Below are 15,119 nucleotides of genomic sequence, written 5' to 3' on the forward strand. Positions count from 1 at the left end.
GACAGTGATTCATTCTCTTAGTTGAATATCCTACTTTTTATAAAGTTTGTCTGTTCAGAATTCTGTGTCATTGAGTTGTTACTGTGCTGTCACAGTCCAAGACACCGCCTTGGTTCATAATCCTCCTGTTGAATGGAGGGTCCCCACAAAGATGTGAATACAAACATGTCACATATGCTGTCTTGGTTCACTCTACTACTGTTTATTTAGTTTATGTGTTCAGAAGCCTGTATCACTGGGCTGTCCTCTGTTAATTTCCTGTCACTGATCCGGACAGCATAACTTTAATGAATAAATCCATCATGCTCCAATGGGGCAGGAAAGCTGTATGTTTGCCGCTGTGAGATTTCTGTGTGTCTGCCCATGCTACCTGCATCCCACTCCACCCCCCCAGGCAGGTTGCTTTCTGTCCCCTGGCTTCCCATACCCCTGATCACCCTGGCAGAGATGTACTTCCACTTTGAATGAGACGATTGTCAACTAACCTCACAGGTCAACAGTTACAGGTCAGCAGGTGCCTTTGCTGAAATGTTAGTGATGGCTCCGTGTCACACCATCCATATGGAACAGTTTGTTTGGTCACGTTTCCCCCATTATGACACCCTTTGGCCATCTGCTCCTGGTCACATGTTCTAATGAGCCATACATCAAACAGGTTTGTGGGGGAGGGGTGTTCAAGTGATTAAAGACAGGGAGGAGACAGACTGTCATGCATCTTCACGAGCCCCGCTTTGCTTCTGAAAATCAGGACTTGTTTCTGTACACTTGTTGCGTGTCCTAATTTTACCCACTACTGGCGGTGATTCCCATATATCAGCACTATATCTGCCTTTTCATAATCTGTAAACCTAGGTACTGTGATGTATATTCTGCCTGTTCATGGGGTAATCTCTAATCTAATCTAATCTAATCTAATGTGTATTCTACCTCTACATGGGATAATCTCTAATCCCAGTAAGCATTATATGTATTCTACCTCTACATGGGATAATCTCTAATCCCAGGATCTGTGATGTGTATTCTGATTGTTCCTGGGGTAATCCCACAACCAGCAGTGTATATTTCATCTGTTCATAGGATAATCAGAATCAGAACTTTACTGCCATTATGTACCAACATACCAGAATTGTTTGTGGTCCAATGCCAAACATGAAGTACATAATATTAAAGGAGAAACACTTCACAGAATACTATGTATAAAAATAGGAATTCAACAAAGCACACAAACATGTACAGAGGACCTCCACGATCATACAGATGATAGAATGAAAGAGATCTTATGACAACAATGAACATAGAAGAGGAGAATTATCCCTGGCTGAATGGACTGCATGTGAGTGACAGGGATACTGAAGTACTAGGTGAGTTTATTTATCCCTTCTGTTCCTCTTCTGATCAACATCCTTGTTTATTAAATCAGCATTCACGTAGTGCTATATTTACATCAAAGTGAAGTGCTGCTTTCTAAATTCCATTTTTAAAATGAATCCTGGGTCCAGATTATGGAGAAGTGCCTACTGGGAATTGCATTACAGAAATGATGGCAAAATCGTAATTTTATGACTTCTACTAATAGTGAATGGCTCGCAGTGTTAATCACTAGCAAATGCACCACACAAGCATTCTATGTTCTTTTAGCGCCCCTTGTGGTGAAAACTCCTGCTGATTAAAAGATGGTAACATTAGCTTTGGCTTGGTTCAGCAAGCAGGTAGGAGAACCCGTGTCTGTAAATAGCCTACAGTATGTGAGATGGACTTCCATTCCGTCTCAAGTGTCCCCATGCTTCTTGGAGTTCAGACACAGAGTAGGACACCTGAGTGAAGTGTTGTGGTTGTGATGGGCTCTGCTCTGGCAGGAGGTCATCTGAGCACGGGAAGGAAGAGCACAAAAGGACAGGGCTCTACAGTAGGCAGGTGGCCCAGTGCATACTGGGTGTATATAGCTGGGTCACCTTCCTTCAGTGTGGCCTGTGAATAAAATCCCTGAAAACTGAGCTTTACCTTCATTCAATGAGAAGCACCTCTTAAAATATATTTGTCTATAGTCCAAATGAAATGTTGAGAGGGGGGCTCCTTTAATGTAAAGTGTTATTACTGCTTGAGGAGCAGCACTGATGGCTTTAATCTTGGACGACCAATATACTCTTGCTTTTTATGCCATAAGCTTCTACTTGTTGCCATTCTCTACATGTCCTTCTGCTAGTGAGGTACACACACGGTCTAAAGGGCAGGTGCTCAAACAGGGCTGTGTGGTTCTCAGTGGATTTTGCATGAACTTCAGTTATTGAAAAGGGACAGATTATTTAAACATACTGCCAAAGGAAGGCACCATTTTATGAAATTTGAAATAAAAAACACACACACACACATTTGTATTCATATCTTTGTGTGGACTTTCATGTCATTTCTACAGGAAAAGTTTTTTGATTGCAGTCATGGATTTTTATAAAACTTAGTTTCCCCTTGTGGGGACTGATAAAGTGGTCCGCACATTGTCAAAATAACAGGTTTTACATTACTATACAAACACAAACCGATGAATGCTTTAACAGCTATTTTCTGCAAGAGTTTCAGACTCATCTGTTTATTTTTATATACCCACTTAGTGTACAGTGAGGGATTGGGTGCAAGGTAAGAATAACTTGGGAAGCCACACCTGTTACCAAATCCTTCAATGTGGGCTAGTGCAGATATTTGGCAGCTACAACAAAAGCTGCATGTGAACAGAACAAGGCAGTGGTGTGAACAGATCTTTGACTCATGATGCAGTGCTCTGCTCACTCTTGGAACACACTCTTGCACACTTTGTAGTAAGCAGTACCCTAAAACACTCTTTGGGGTCATTTCGTACCTTAGAGGGGTTTAAAACTCCATTTAACCGTACTAAATAGCAACATATCATGGTGAAATCAGCAAAACTAAAAGTTATTCAGATTAATAATAATTGCATAATTGTCTGTTTAATCTGATATTATAATTATTGCGATACAGTCACATGACCTTTCACCACGTGCAGATTCATTTCATTCCATCACTCTGTCTGGGTACTTAACATTTTTGTTATGTTTTTTTAAACTTTGTTGATAAAATTTGATGAAATTTGGATGGCATCTGGCTTGTGTTAATATTTTGTTTATTTTTACTCTAAAATATAATAAACATTGTGGTATGAACTGTAGAGGGGAAAGTGTGGGCAAAGTATCTTGGTGTATTCTCGGGTAAGTAAAAGCATACAGTAAATCGCTGGCTTATTATTCATCATATATTATTGTATACATTTTTGCTATCTTAATATTGTCCTGTTACGTTAAGCCATTTATTCTGTGTTGTAATGTTAACATTACAGTGCTGTGCCTGTTTTCATTATTACGACTAATTTGGTTTGATTGCACATAAGTGAATGTTTTGTAGGTAAATTACACATCGATTTATTTGCTGTTGCATTATATTTATTCACTAGGTCAACCACTCCCAGCAAACTTGCGTTACTCCCACAAGAACCATGTTTCTTATCAAGAAAGTTGGAGAAGTTCACACTATACTATGTTTTACATATTTGTTTGCGCCTGGATGGTAGAGGCTGTTCATGCTGAATCCAATTAAACATTGAAATATAGTTTAGGATTATTTAGAGCGTGTTAATGCTGTGAGCAAGGAAGCATAGAACACAGAGGTGCAAGTTTTATTATGTATATATTTAAATACAAGTAAAAAACAAAAATCATTTAAGGGCTCAGGAGAGAGGCCGTCGCTTTGAGGAGGTGGGTCAGAAACCACAGGCACCATGTTTATATGGCTTCCAGGGTGAAGAGCTCTGAAAAGCAGAAATAAAAATGTCCTTGTTAGTGTGACACATAAAGAAATACGACATCCTTCAATATGCTGATCCCCTTCCTCATCATTTTTTCCTCCTCTAGTCACTATCAATGGGAATTCCATTGATCCCTTCCTCTTTTTTGAGTGGACCTCCTCACTCTCCATCTCTGTCTGTTCTCCTATTTTACACCTCTTCTTCTCCTCTCTCCTTTGCCTAGGCTCCATGCTCCTCATCCTTCCATTCATGTTCTCGTTTTCTTTCACACTTCCTTCCTCTGCCTTGTCTTTCTTCTCTTTCTCTCTCATGGCAACAATCTCTTCTGTACACTTACTCAAAAACCCCTTGATTTCCATTTCCAGCTCAGAAGCTGAATTTTCTAAATCTTCTAATTCATGCAATATAAAATCCACCATCTCCCTCAGTTTCTCCTCTCGTCTTTCCTCCAAGAAATCAATGCACGTTTTCACATCCATTATGAATCTGAGGGTACAAGACAAGCAGCCGTTTATGACCTGTCTTAAACCGAAGACTCTCCCAATTAGGCTCCCTCACAAATGAGTGTGCAAACTGCAAACATGCAGAGTGGAGGTATGAAGCCATCCAGTGAGCCAATACACCTTTCATATGCCATTCATATTTTGCATATTAATTACGCACAATATATACAGTTAGTGAAGCGTAGTATATTTAAGTAATATTCAAAAAATTATTGACCATATTAATCTGCTTCTCTAAAAGAATTACTTCTCAAGCTGGACTGTACTCACCGTTTCGGATCAAACTGAAGTATTCTTCACACTTGATAGTGAAAAGAATATTATAAAATACTATTTCACTAATTTTGAAAAACTTCAAAAACGCAGAAATATTTGAAAGTCTACTGAAGCCAAGTCCTATTCACAATCAGCGGTGGCCATAGGCCTGGCTTTTGATTTCCCGCAGCTTTGACACTGGGTTCTTGTTTAAAATCTCACTGATCTGATTTTCCGTAATGCTTTTTAAGAAAAGGGGGACTATAACGGTCTCATTTTAAAATGTCACAGCTCCAGAGTCGTGCCGATGATTCCTGTGATATATGGACCCCTGCAGACAGTTTTAGCTGCCCACAGCTTCCCACATTGTTCACCATTTGGAAGTTTTTGCTTCCTCAATTTTTCTGAATATTTTAAACCAGTAACTCTGTGAAAAAGTTGGGCTTAGACTCTCCTGAGAGTAGGTTGGCTTTCCAAGGCTATGCAGTCCCACACACACACACACACACACACAGTCATGTAATCATATGTTTTTGGGCACTGCTCATTCATTTTTATGGGAAAAATGCTAAATAAGTAACCAAGCAAAATACTACAGTTGTTGAATTTTTTTTTTCTCATTGGAGTCATAGATTTTTATTAAATTGAGTTTTTCCTGATGGGGACCAGGAAATTGGTCCCCATAAGGGAAAAAAACAGGTAATCATCATGTTGTGGGGACATTGTGTCCCGATAAGGTAAGGTATACCTGCTCACACACACAAACACGCAGACACACACACACACATATTGGTGTACCTATCTAAATGGGGACCTTCCATTCATTTCTATGGGTGAAAAAAGACTCTAATCCTATTGACGGGACACATAACCCCCACCCAGCTCTAACCTTAACCAAAAGTAAGTTTCGAGTTTTACCAAACTTTGGGGACATTTTGATCAACAAATGTGATCTGTGCAAAGCCAAACAGACACCGACACACACACACTGATCAACATTAAAAGCACTGGCAAGTGAATATGCAAAATATGTAAAAAATAAAGTAAATAAATAAATAAATAAATTGATTATCTCATAACAATGGCAGTACAATATGTATGTGTGTGTGTGTGTGTGTGTGTGTAAATCCCTCATCCTACTGCCTTGAATGAGAGGATTTTTGTCACTCTATCTGGTGTTTTTTTTTTTTATCATTCCAATTTTTTATGAGTATGTCAATTTATTCCTCATAATGTCGCATCATTGTTTGCTATTTCTGGTTTGATTAGTGCTTTTAAAAACACAAATTTCCACTTATGCTACTGTAATAAATGGAACTATTTGTTCAATTAATGTTTTCTAGGGTCCTAATTTAAAGTATCACACAGAATCAAGGACTAAATTTGAAGACACAGATGCAGCAGCCACAGATTTCCACATGTGCTCCGTCAACAACTTGAGATACTGCTGTTCCTACGGTAAGATGATGTTCTGTCTGCGAGGGAGCTTGGAGCAGCAAAAACAAGGACCGGCATCATTACCGCAAAGATCATTACCGGGCGCACACACGCCCACACACACAAGCCAATTTAGAGACACTAATTTACCTAAGTACACCTCTTTCAATCTTGGGAGTAAAACAGAGGATCCAGAGAAAATTCATATAACACTAGGAGAACATGCAAACCTCACACACAGAGCAAAAGTGATCTTTGACTCCCAGCCCCCAAAGGTGTGATGTAACTTATGTGTCCTGAGCCTCTGTGCCGTCCAGACCCGAAAAATCACCCAACCATCAGTTTGTTTGTACTGGGCAGAGTCACCTGGGGCTCGTGCCAAGCAGCACAGGGCACAAGGCTGGGGTACATCCTGGGCAGGATGCTAGTCCATCACAGGTCATATACACACACACTCATACACTATGGGAAATTGTAGATGCACCAATTAGCCTAAACAATGTCTGCAGGAAAACATTCATGCATACACCGAGCAGCAGGGGCATTGCTAGAGATTGTGGGCCCCATGAAGGCATATCATATTGGGCCCCCCAGTCCAGACCAATCCAGCTATTCTCCCAATTTTTTAGGCCGCCTGTCATTCAGGGGCCCTTGGAATCATTGTAACTTTCCCCTGCCATTACGGCACCCCTGCCAAGGAGTGATGAGATTCAAAGCCCCAAACCCATCGGTGACAGACAACAGGGCCACCAGCTAAGCCTCCATGACACCCTACTTTCAAGTCAATACATACTTAAAAGTGTTGAAGTTTAAATGACCATGTGATAATTTCAATTATATTATATTGGGGTCAAAATGACCCCATATTAGTTTCATCATATTAACACAATTCATGTTTAATTGAAGTTACTGAAAACTACCAGCATTAAAGGATGTCAAACAAGCTTTTAAGTAATAATGTGGATAGTATTGGTAGGATAAGGGAAAACACACACACGCACACAGGTATTATTTTTCTAAACACACAGGTATTTTTTTTTTAAATAATAATTTTATATTATTTTTTTAATCAATCAGCATACCCTATACTGGTATAAACAATGAAATGACAAATGCCTTATATGGAGGGCCCTCTGTGATGTCAACAGAACAGAATTCCGGAACTGGTCAGTGATGTCATCGAAGGAAGATTTTTCTATATAAGAAGCAATTGCACCTTCACATTTCATTCTTAGAGACTCTCTCAAAGGAAGCACTGGTGAAAGAGAATCTGAGCTATATCGTTTGCATAATTTCATTATGGGTTTAAGTTGCACAAAGGTGCAGGGCCCTAAACAAAAAAATGTTCAGGGCCCAAAAAAGAAAGGCACTCTTCTCAGGTTCTGGAAGAAGCTGAGGAGGACTACGCCAAGAGATACAGACACTGCTACCATGGCTGAAGGCGGCATTGAGATGGCTAGTGATTGCCCTGCTGCCAAACAAGATGGTAACGTACAGCAGGAGAGCAGCCCACTTGACAAGGCTGGCTCAGACATGGCAATGGATGACAGAAAGCAGGAGAGCAGCCCTCTGGACGAGGCAGGCTCAGACATGGCAATGGATGACAGACAGCAGGAGAGCAGCCCTCTGGACGAGGCTGGCTCAGACCTGGAACTAGACGACGGACAGCAGGAGAGCAGCCCTCTGGACGAGGCTGGCTCAGACCTGGAACTAGACGACGGACAGCAGGAGAGCAGCCCTCTGGACGAGGCTGGCTCAGACCTGGAACTAGACGACGGACAGCAGGAGAGCAGCCCTCTGGACGAGGCTGGCTCAGACCTGGAACTAGACGACGGACAGCAGGAGAGCAGCCCTCTGGACGAGGCTGGCTCAGACCTGGAACTAGATGACGGACAGCAGGAGAGCAGCCCTCTGGACGAGGCTGGCTCAGACCTGGAACTAGATGATGGACAGCAGGAGAGCAGCCCTCTGGACGAGGCAGGCTCAGACATGGCAATGGATGACGGACAGCAGGAGAGCAGCCCTCTAGATGAGGCTGGCTCATGCTGGAAAAAGGTGACAGACAGCAGGAGAGCAGCCCTCTGGATGAGGCTGCCTCAGACATGGCAATGGATGACGGACAGCAGGAGAGCAGCCCTCAGGACGAGGCTGGCTCTGACATGGCAATGGATGACTGACAGCAGGAGAGTAGCCCTCTGGATGAGGCTGGCTCATGCTGGACAAACTGTTTTCCAGCAAGCTCACAGAATATATATTTTTTCATAATCATTTTTATATTTGTTTTGAAGAATAAAATATAGTTATTAAGGAACTGTGTGTGGTTTATCTGTTAAACTGACCACTGAACTTTAACATAAACAGAGGAAACATCACATAATGCTATAATCACAAATAACACAAATGCTTCGTCATGAAGCCCTGGGTTTCATCACAAGCGACGCTCTCTGTGAGCGAGTGGAGTCTTTGGCTATGTAGCCGTTCGTGATGGTGTCTGTATCTCATGGCCTGCTGTTCCCTTGCACGCTGCTCTTCCAGTGTAGGTATTGAGGCACTGAGGTTGTCTGTCAGGTGGATGAGGTGAGTAGAGTTGCACCACCTCTTCCAGTAGCTGCTCCAGGACCCTCCCAGGTAGAGCTCAGCCTGACAAATGGTCAGTGTTAGGGTGTACTCACATTTGGCCCGGTTGCCTTATATCATGCCTGAGCATGATTGTTCCCCCCTCCACACTCCCCAACTCGCCTGTGCCCACATTGCGCTTAACGTTCCAGGTCTGAGCATGCTTTCATCATCACTGTGCAATGTTTTGTTTTGAAAAAAATGAAGGAAGAAAAGTGCTATTGCACAGCACAATGGAGCTCATGATTACTGTCCTAATTTTATGGCTGATTTGGAGTCATTTTGGGCACGCAGACACATGGCCATCATATAGAGCCATGCTAGTATGCCACACAGGCATTTTTATTTATTCGTGCTACACATATAAGAAGATAGACCCATATTTTACCAAATATTTTTTTTTTTTTGAGTTTTTGTGAGTTGCATCAAGTTTTTCCTGGATACTCTTGTCAGCCCAAATTTCCAGCAAACACTGTCCCTCTGCTGTATAGCAAAGTCACTCATTGTCACCATGTCTGTTAAATATTTGTTGCTGCCCAATCTGTACTCATCCCTTTTTTCCACAATGCAGTTTTGAGGGGAATAAAAGAAAATTTGGAAGAGATTATGGCTGAGGTGGGAGGGGTCGGCATGATCTCGCCAGGTCGCCTTTTTGTTCTTGGGGCAGATAGTGAATCACTGAGGTTGAGGCTGCAGCCAATGAGCTTCTCTGCTGCTTGGACGATGCCCTGCAGCCTCCGGATGTCTTATATAAAATATTTAATATTAATTGTTGTGTCTATCATTAGGAGAACAGCGATACTGAATGGGCAGTCTTAAGTTCACCACTACATTTTAACACCACGTTCCAGATCTACAATAACATAACCTGAATGTATTATTTTACAAACGACCATTTCAACAGGGTGGCGCGGTGGTTAGTGCTGCTGCCTCACAGCGAGAAGGTCCTGGGTTTGGTCCTGGGTCCTATCTGTGTAGAGTTTGCACGCTGTTCGTGTGAGTTTTCACTGGGGGCTCCAGTTTCCTCCCACAGTCCAAAAGTGTGCAGGATAGGTTGATTGATTAGTCTAAACTGGCCCTGTAGTTGTGTGTGCGTGTGCCCTGAGGTGTGTTGGCAACTGCCCAGGGTTGGTCCCTGTCTGTGCCCATTGTTCCTGGGATAGACTCCCTGTGACCTTGGTTGGGATAAAGTAGTTTCAGAAGATGGATGGATGGACAACCATTCTGTTGAATGTATTTCATTATTCTAATTTCAGTTCCAATAATGACTTTACCTTAAGAAGAACAGTGTTCTTTACTTTTTAATCATTTTCCCACTTTTTGCTGCTGTTCTCAAGACGATGACAATAATGATAAACTGAGGTAAGCCTTCAGCAGCATTTACAATAGTATGGTGTCCAGCTAGCAGCATTTACCTGGTCACACTGTAATGGTGTCACGTCGAGGGCAAGGACAGAGGCTAAGACAGGCATGGAGGAAAAGCAAAAGGGGCTTTATTAAAGAAAACTACACTACAGGAAGGGCAAAGGAAACAGACCACAAGGGGTCCAAACAGGGTAGGGAGGATCAGGCAAGAACACTAGACACAGGACACACTGGGGAGCACATGCAGGCAGCAACATCAATGACTGGACTGAGGATCGCAGGACTGAAGGACACTTTTTACAGGACATGTGAGGGAGCAGATGGGACAGCGGGGAAGACAGCAGGCTATACGTACACTAAGATGGGAGACACAGTGGAAGAGGGCAGGACAAGACACCAGATGGGCACTGCTGCGGGACAAGGGCGCAGAGACCGAACACCATTAGGGGACGAGACAGACCAGGATAGGCAGGGGCAACACCAGCACAGGGCACTCTGGGGGCAAGATGGGACACCACTAGGAGAACTGGGGACAGACTAGGGACAACCAGGATGATAGAACGTACATCACACAGCAGGACAGGTCCACAGACGAGTGATAACACGGGACAAGAAACATTTCGTGTGGATTACAGGAGCCGGGGAAGACGAGAACGGCCGTTAACGGGGCCAGATAGAGGACACAAGCGGGGCAAAGGGCCATATGGACTGCTGACCCGACAGGACAAGACCACGCAGGAGTAAAGAAATGGATCACGATCGGGTAAGAGAGAACTAGGACCAGGACGAAAACACAACAGAACACCATAGAGACACACTGGGTACACAGCAGGGCAAACATGATGCTCAGACAGGGGCACCGCACTAACAGGAACCAAACACGGGCAAGAAACCAGAAAAGACAGGGAACGCAGGGCACAACTGACACACAGACTAACACAGGGTGGACAGCTGAAGAACAGACAGACAAGGGAGAACCATGGGCCCAGGAGGAGTCAAGGTGGGACAGGGCACTGGGGCAGGAACTGAGGCAGGGTAAGCGAACAAACATGGGGGCGCTACAGGGTGAGCTGGAAATGGGCTTTGGGAGAACAAAGGTGGGACAGGACCTTGGGGCAAAAACTTATCTGAGGCAGGAGGGGACAGGACTGAGCTAGGGGGTCTGCTGGTCCCCAGAAAGCAGGGCGTTGACCCTGGGACACGAGCCCCTGCTGGGTCTCGGGAGGCCAGTAGGGCCAGATCGAGCCAAGGGGAAGGCAGGGTTGGGGCCGAGAGGCACTGTGGGCATCGCCAGGATGGTAAGGCAGTGGGGCGCTGTCGGGACCATAGGGCGGGGAGGGACACCGTCGGTACCACAAGCCTGGGACCTGAGGGTGAAGGGGAACCTGCAGGGCAAGGACATGGACGGGGGCAGGAACAGGAACCAGAGAAACCGGAGCGGTGGCCACGGATGGTGGCTTTTCCCAAGGACAGTGGGCTGGAAACGTCTTGGACCTGGAGTGAAGATAGAAACAGAGGAAGGGAAAAAGCAGAGGGTGTGGGGGGAACAAGACTGCAAGACAAGTTAAAGTTTATGGGAACACAGGTGACCTGTACAACATGCCATCCATGAGGGATAGGGTGCTTAATAAATAAACAATAAATAAAACACAAATACATAACAGGGCTAATCATTTTTATGTGTGTGCAGTTTAAACAAAATGAAATCAAATTAAATTACCTGGAGATTTTGGAAATTCTGGAATTCTGAAAATTAATACTTTAAAGAGCAGTTTACAAATCTACTTAGAAATATACATTTTTTTCTTAATAAACGTTAAACATTATTATGAAACATTCCACATATCTCAAAATTTATCATACTTGATTTATTATCTTAGATACTGTTTCAATTATTTAATGTTTCCTAAACAGCAGCAGCAGAACCACAACTTCATCTTTTTCGTATTTTGGCTCTTCTCTATGTAATGAGCTCTACACGCTCAACTTTTATATTAATTCCCCACCACTTCTACCTCTTCTATCTCTACCTGACCCACATCTATCTCTACACCGCCAGTTTCCTCCTGACCTCCTTCTCTATTTATAATCTCAACTAGTACATCATTTACTATAATTTCCAATATGGTTACATCACTCACCATGTCCGCACCCTCAATAATTACCTCCCCTACTTCTACCCCCACAATCTCAACATTTACATCCCCAGAATTTACTTCTGCAAGCCCAAACTCACACACTTGGACTTGCACAGCCTCCACCTTCACATTTCCTTTCGTATCCTCTGCCTTCAGGGAAATTATCCCCCCCTCCACCTTAACCACCTTCACATTCACCCCCACCTCACTTTGCTTCCCCTTGCTTCCATTTTGCATTTTATTAATGCCTACATTCAGGTCTGCGGCCTCCACCTGTACACTGGAGGTCACCCCCACATGTTTTTCCCTCTCTGCCAGCTCCACCTTTTCCCCACTAATCGCACCCTTTACCTCATCTATCCCCTGAGTGCTCCTATTCTTCCTGACCTTCTTCTTTTTCTGAAGGTAGTACGTCTTATAAATTTCCCACTCTTCAGATGTCAGGCCGTAATTGCTCTGAAGAGTCTCAGAGCCTTTCATGCTCATACCCTCCCCTCCCTTACACCAGTCAGTCACACCTCCCAGTCCCCCCATAACCTCCCCAGTCTGGACAGTGGGGGGTGTCGCTGGTGAGTACTCCTCCAAACCTTCCTTATCTCCCCAGTCGATCACCTCGTCCCACAGGTCCCAGGCTCCCCAGTACTGGTCGTTGGTCCAGGAAACAGCTCTCGCAATTCTCATTCTGGTGAATAAATAAGAACTAATAATTAACTAGCCATATGTGATACTCGCAAAGCCAAACTAGGCACGGTATTTTTTCAACTTCTTTCCTAAATGCTATTCATCAAGAATGCCTATGGAAAGAGATGGAGCCTTCATTAGCTGCTCGTGGCGTCGAGGCTACTCCGGCAGTAACGACCGAATTGCTAAAACTGCTTCACAATACAGTAAAGCTTGCGAAATTATGACGCTGCTTCGATACGCTATAACATCACCATGATACCGAACCTAGCAAAAAGTTAATCTTACTTCAAGAACATGGGACATTTAAAAAGTAAACGTATAGGCGATCTTTTCAGAATAACATCTTCAGATGAAATGCATTATCACAGGCCGGATGAGTATAACCAATCATATCAACCATAAGACTTATTGTTTTTAAGTTTAACACAAATATATTCTCTTACCATTTAAATGTAAACAACCATATTTAGAATAATGGCCACAGCATCTACAGTTTAAACAACTAATTATATATATATTTCAACGATATTGTGCCGCAAAATTTGCATGTACTATATCAGGACATAAAAATAAATATAGAATTAAATATGCTAACAAAACATAATCTGAAGAAATAGCAAGAAACATAAGAAGAGATGCTGCTCACCTCTGCGCCATCTCTCTGTCAGAAAGTTTGTCTTTAAACTGCAATTATTTTGTTTCTATGGAAACCACCGAGAGTTTTAATTGGTCGAATAGTATGAAGATATGTATTGACATTATGTTCAACGAATGAAAACAAAGAATTTTTTGTCAGGGCGGGACGAATTTGAAGCTAGTCCAATCAGGAGTAGTATCTTCAGTTTGTGCTTACTGTAGCTGGGCGTGATTGGATATCTAGCCGCCTTTCAGTCCCCAAATCATATATCTACTTGTCAATAGGAAACCACGCAGCTCTGTCTATAATGTCTGTCTGTAATTTTTTTTATGACATTATGTTTTTGCTAGGCAGCATTACGGTAATGCGTAATACCACTGTATTGGGGGTGTACCGCCGCTGTATTTCCATAGCTGGTTGACGCAATTAGCATTTTTGCGACTTTGGTAGGGCGACGTCAACTCTCAGCGAATTTCATAGGCAACATCAACAATTCAGGAACTAGTAGGTCTTCAGATAGTTGTTCACGCTTTTGAGAAGGAAGACTATAGTTCTTGTTATTCAAATTCTGTATCCTGGTATTTTAAATTTCGAAGATATGTCATATACAAGTTTTTCGAGAGACTAAATTTTGGTTTGATTTCTTTTTTATTCTATGTTAAATAAAGTTCACATAAAACCATTTTAGAATTAGTGCAGTGTTTCGTTTATAGTTAGTGCAGTGTCCTTAAAAACTGCATGTTCAAACCTAAGGCCATGCCATAATAGCTGCTTTGCAGATATTTCATTCAAGAATCTATAGATTATATAGGTAAGCCAGTCTGTGTGTGTGTGTGTGTGTGTGTGTGTGTGTCTATGTGTGTTTGGGTGGGTGGTCATGTATATATTATGTTGTGGGGACCAAATGTCCCCACAGTGTTATAAAAACACGTTAATTTGACTTTGTAGGGACATGTTTTTGGTCCCCAAAAGAAAAAACTGACTCAGTTTTATAAAATTCTGTGAATGCAATCAAAGGAATAATAATTCCAAAAGTCTTGTATTTTGTTTGGTTACTTACTGTTACTTCTTGCTTACTACTGTAGGGATTAAGGATTAAGATTGCCATAGTTAGGATTGGGGTTATGCCCATAAAAATGAATGGAGAATCCCCACAAAGACTCAGATACCTAATCTGTGTGTGTGTGTGTGCACGCACATGTGTGTGTGTGTGTCTGTTTGTGTGTGTGGATTAGGTTTATATTACATGGTGGGGACCAAATGTCCCCCGCAATGTGATAAAAACCTGTTATTTTGATGCTTTGGGGGTATTTTTCAGGTCCCCACAAAGATCTGTCAATACAATAAAAAACTAAAGATGCCAGAAGTCTTGTATTTGGTTTGGTTACTTATGGTTAAGGTTAGGGCTGGGTAGAGGTTAAGGTTGTCATGTTGGGATTACAGTTTTCCCCATAGAAATGAATGGTGAGTCCCCACGAAGATATAATTACAGACCTGTTTGTGTGTGTGTGTGTGTGGTATCAGATCAGTCCCTGAGAGTTCAGTAGTCTGACTCCATGTTTCTGAGTCTGGGTGTGAAGGCCTGAATGCTTTTCCAGACGCTAGGAGGGTGAAAAGATAATGTGAGGGGTGGGTGGGGTCATCCACAATGTTGGTGGCTTTGCGGATGGAGC

The 15,119-nt window shown here is 42.8% G+C and overlaps 1 protein-coding gene across 2 annotated transcripts; it reads right to left on the bottom strand.

Annotated features, from left to right (window-relative positions):
- Positions 1-10,095: 10,095 nt before the first annotated feature.
- On the bottom strand, positions 10,096-13,529 carry LOC140589086 (uncharacterized). Of its 2 annotated transcripts, none has more exons than XM_072711696.1 (3): positions 13,456-13,529; positions 12,224-12,807; positions 10,096-11,481 (listed from the first exon to the last, which is right to left on the bottom strand). In XM_072711696.1, the coding sequence occupies exons 1-3, from the start codon at positions 13,464-13,466 to the stop codon at positions 11,141-11,143; spliced, it is 936 nt and encodes a 311-aa protein (XP_072567797.1). In that variant the 5' UTR covers positions 13,467-13,529; the 3' UTR covers positions 10,096-11,140. The 2 variants fall into 2 exon arrangements, with proteins under 2 accessions (XP_072567797.1, XP_072567796.1); XM_072711695.1 differs by having other exon boundaries at positions 10,096-11,539.
- Between the last annotated feature and the right edge of the window lie 1,590 nt (positions 13,530-15,119).

Source organism: Paramormyrops kingsleyae, chromosome 4 (assembly GCF_048594095.1).
Source record: "Paramormyrops kingsleyae isolate MSU_618 chromosome 4, PKINGS_0.4, whole genome shotgun sequence".
Classification (NCBI taxonomy): Eukaryota; Metazoa; Chordata; class Actinopteri; order Osteoglossiformes; family Mormyridae; genus Paramormyrops; species Paramormyrops kingsleyae.